This window comes from Sphaeroforma arctica, assembly GCF_001186125.1.
Source record: "Sphaeroforma arctica JP610 unplaced genomic scaffold supercont1.1512, whole genome shotgun sequence".
NCBI lineage: Eukaryota > Ichthyosporea > Ichthyophonida > Sphaeroforma > Sphaeroforma arctica.
In genome coordinates, this window is record NW_014039046.1 from 11,229 (window position 1) to 14,303 (window position 3,075).

The 3,075-nt window shown below is 36.2% G+C and overlaps 1 protein-coding gene across 1 annotated transcript; it reads right to left on the reverse strand.

Moving 5' to 3' along the window:
• Positions 1-565: 565 nt before the first annotated feature.
• SARC_11062 (hypothetical protein) lies at positions 566-1,903 on the reverse strand (the record flags this gene model as incomplete). The annotated part of the gene is made up of 3 exons (XM_014294867.1): positions 566-871; positions 1,109-1,209; positions 1,570-1,903. Coding segments are annotated over 3 exons (576 nt in total), but the record flags the coding sequence as incomplete, so codon positions are not given.
• Positions 1,904-3,075: the final 1,172 nt, after the last annotated feature.

The following is a 3,075-nucleotide window of genomic DNA, read 5'->3' on the forward strand; positions in this document are numbered from 1 at the left end:
ATTGTAGGGCGAGGTGGGATGGATCGTCAAATGTGGGGTCTCGGAATAGACTGCGAATCGATGCTTGCATTCGCACTGTGTGGCTGGCTTATATATACAGCCATGCATCTTCATCGCAGCCTCGATTTTTCGATCATTATTTTATGTTATGATCCAATAGGTATCTTCGGCCACATTTTACAGTTAATATACATCTCCTGTGATTTTTATGTCTTCATTATAAGTATAAGTATAATTATAAAATGTACTAGAAATGTGTATGTGTAATACTATAAGTTTATGTAAATGCATGTATTATTATAAGTGTACAAGTATAAGTATATGTATTACTATATTGTATATGTAATACTATATTATATATGTAAATGTTATTGTTGATCATATTGATTTATATATATATACATATACAAATATATATATATATATAATATACATATACAAATATAGTATACATATATATACATATATATATATATATATATACTATATATATATATATATATATATATATATAAATATGTATGTATGTCGAAGTATAAGTACATTACGCACAGTTGTAAATCGAGTGTACTACATTGGTTGTTTATTAAACAGTGAATCGCATGAATAAATATTAACTTCATGCTCTTCCATAGTCTTTCTGTTGGTTCGAGGTAATCTATACTTGTTACTTGTGCACTAGTTACTACATAATGAGCGTTGTCCATAGATCTGCGAGGAATCTACAATCTTAGCTGGCTTTCGAGCCAAATCCTGAGATGGGTGGTGCTTCGTAGTCCTTGCCGAGTTCCAGTAATCGTGATGTCGCGCTGAAACTTGCTTTCGGCGGTGTCGGCCAGTCAAAATCAGCGGCGCATTCACTCTGCTCATTCTGATTAGTTGATTATAGAGAGATGAACAAGTTGATTCTCGGCAAAAAGTATGTACCTATCTGTATTTGTAACAAAAATAAGCGCCTATATACATATGCACACTTGCACACACTTGAACACACTTGAACGTGTACACGCACACACACACACATATATATATATATATACTTGAGTACAATATTGTACATAATAGTACACACACCTCTATGGATGTATATGAAGGTAGATAAGCTTACCTCATTGTCGCTGCCAGCATCCGATAGAGTTGGCGGTGAGACAATGGCATCCGCGGGCGGGGGAAGATCCATGTATGCATCCGAATCGCTATTATCTGCTTCTGAATAGAATATGAAATAAGTCAATACAGCCTATTAATAAATGAATGTATGGTAATTATTTCCTTTCAATAGGCCTATGTAGGTATTAGTAATAGTATGGTCTGCTTCTGAATAAAATATAAAACAATGTAATACAGGTGAATAAATAAGTGAGTGTATGGTACTTATTGCCTTTCAATAGGCCTATGTAGGTTACAGTAATACTATGGTCTGCTACAACATATACATACCTATTCTATTATATCTAAACGTATTTCTATCTACATATTAATTCCTACATATATGCATATCTGCATGAGTATACCTACACATGTGATATCCATATAGACACATTGAACATCCGCATGTACACGGCACACCTGGTGGCGTTGGTGGTAGTGGCAACTCACAATCACCGTACCCCTCTTCTGTCGCGCTACTGTCCCCTTCTTGCTCTAGATATGTGGACTTTTGCCCAGCCCTAGCGCCCTCATAAACAGGTGCACTACAGTCCCTTTCTTTCTCTATACGGGTGCACGGTTCAACAGTCTCATCGCACCAATCTACAGGTGCACTACAGTCCCTTTCTTGCTCTTCTTGGGTGCACCGTCTCTCTGTTGTAGATGTCAATGTGCTGTTCTTATTTGTGGCCGCCCTTGCTGAGACGCTCCTCAGAGCGCTGACTATAGCAGGGTCACCAACAGGCCTGCTTACCTGTAGAAGTGTAGATGAACGCAACTATATACGTTATTAATCTTATATTCACGCTTTTAGTTATATTCACGTTATCAGTTATCTATTCACGCTATTAATTTCATATTTCCGTTATTCATTGCATATGTACACGTTATTTGTTGCATATATACGTTGCATATGTACAAGCTAATTGTTGCATATATTCGTTGCATACACACACGCTATTTGTTGCATATATACGTTACATATGTACAAGCTAATTGTTGCATATATACGTTGCATATATACACGCTATTTGTCGCACATATACGTTGCATATGTACAAGCTAATTGTTGCATATATACGTTGCATATATACACGCTATTTGTTGCATATGTACGTTGCATATGTACATGCTAATTGTTGCATATATACGTTGCATACACACTCGCTATTTGTTGCATATATACGTTGCATATGTACAAGCTAATTGTTGCATATATACGTGGCATATGTACACGCTATTTGTTGCATATATACGTTGCATATGTACAAGCTAATTGTTGCATATATACGTTGCATATATACACGTTATTTGTTGCATATATACGTTGCATACATACAGGATATCAATTCGGTTGAAACCGATTGAAATACCAACTTTGTGTGGTACGGGTCTGCAGTGATCGTCGACCATAGTAAAATCGTGACATTGATTATGATTTTGAATAGCAATTGTACATATATAATTGTGAAAGCGTTGAAAACGTTTAGTGGCCAGACAATTTACACATTGGGCAGCATCACGTGATATACACTCAACAAAGTGACCCCGATTGCCACAAGTATATACATGCTGGTAAACGTGGCATGCATATATACCCACATCTAACTTCAAATAGCTACATGACGTTTAGGTTTAACGATTTAACTGAACTCTACATAAAAGGGACATGCCTATACATCCACATATGTTTTATATCGTTACAAGATGTTTACGGGTATATATATGCAACGCTTTACGGGACGCTTCTACTTTGCTTTAGAAACACATCGCGTCCCTGAGGACTACATTGGCCACCAGTAAACACGGACACAGGAATACGGACACAGGAATGTCACATTAATAGAATCAAACATAAATACTGAAACATATACATATATATACATTTCAGTATACACATACACATACACATACACACACACACAT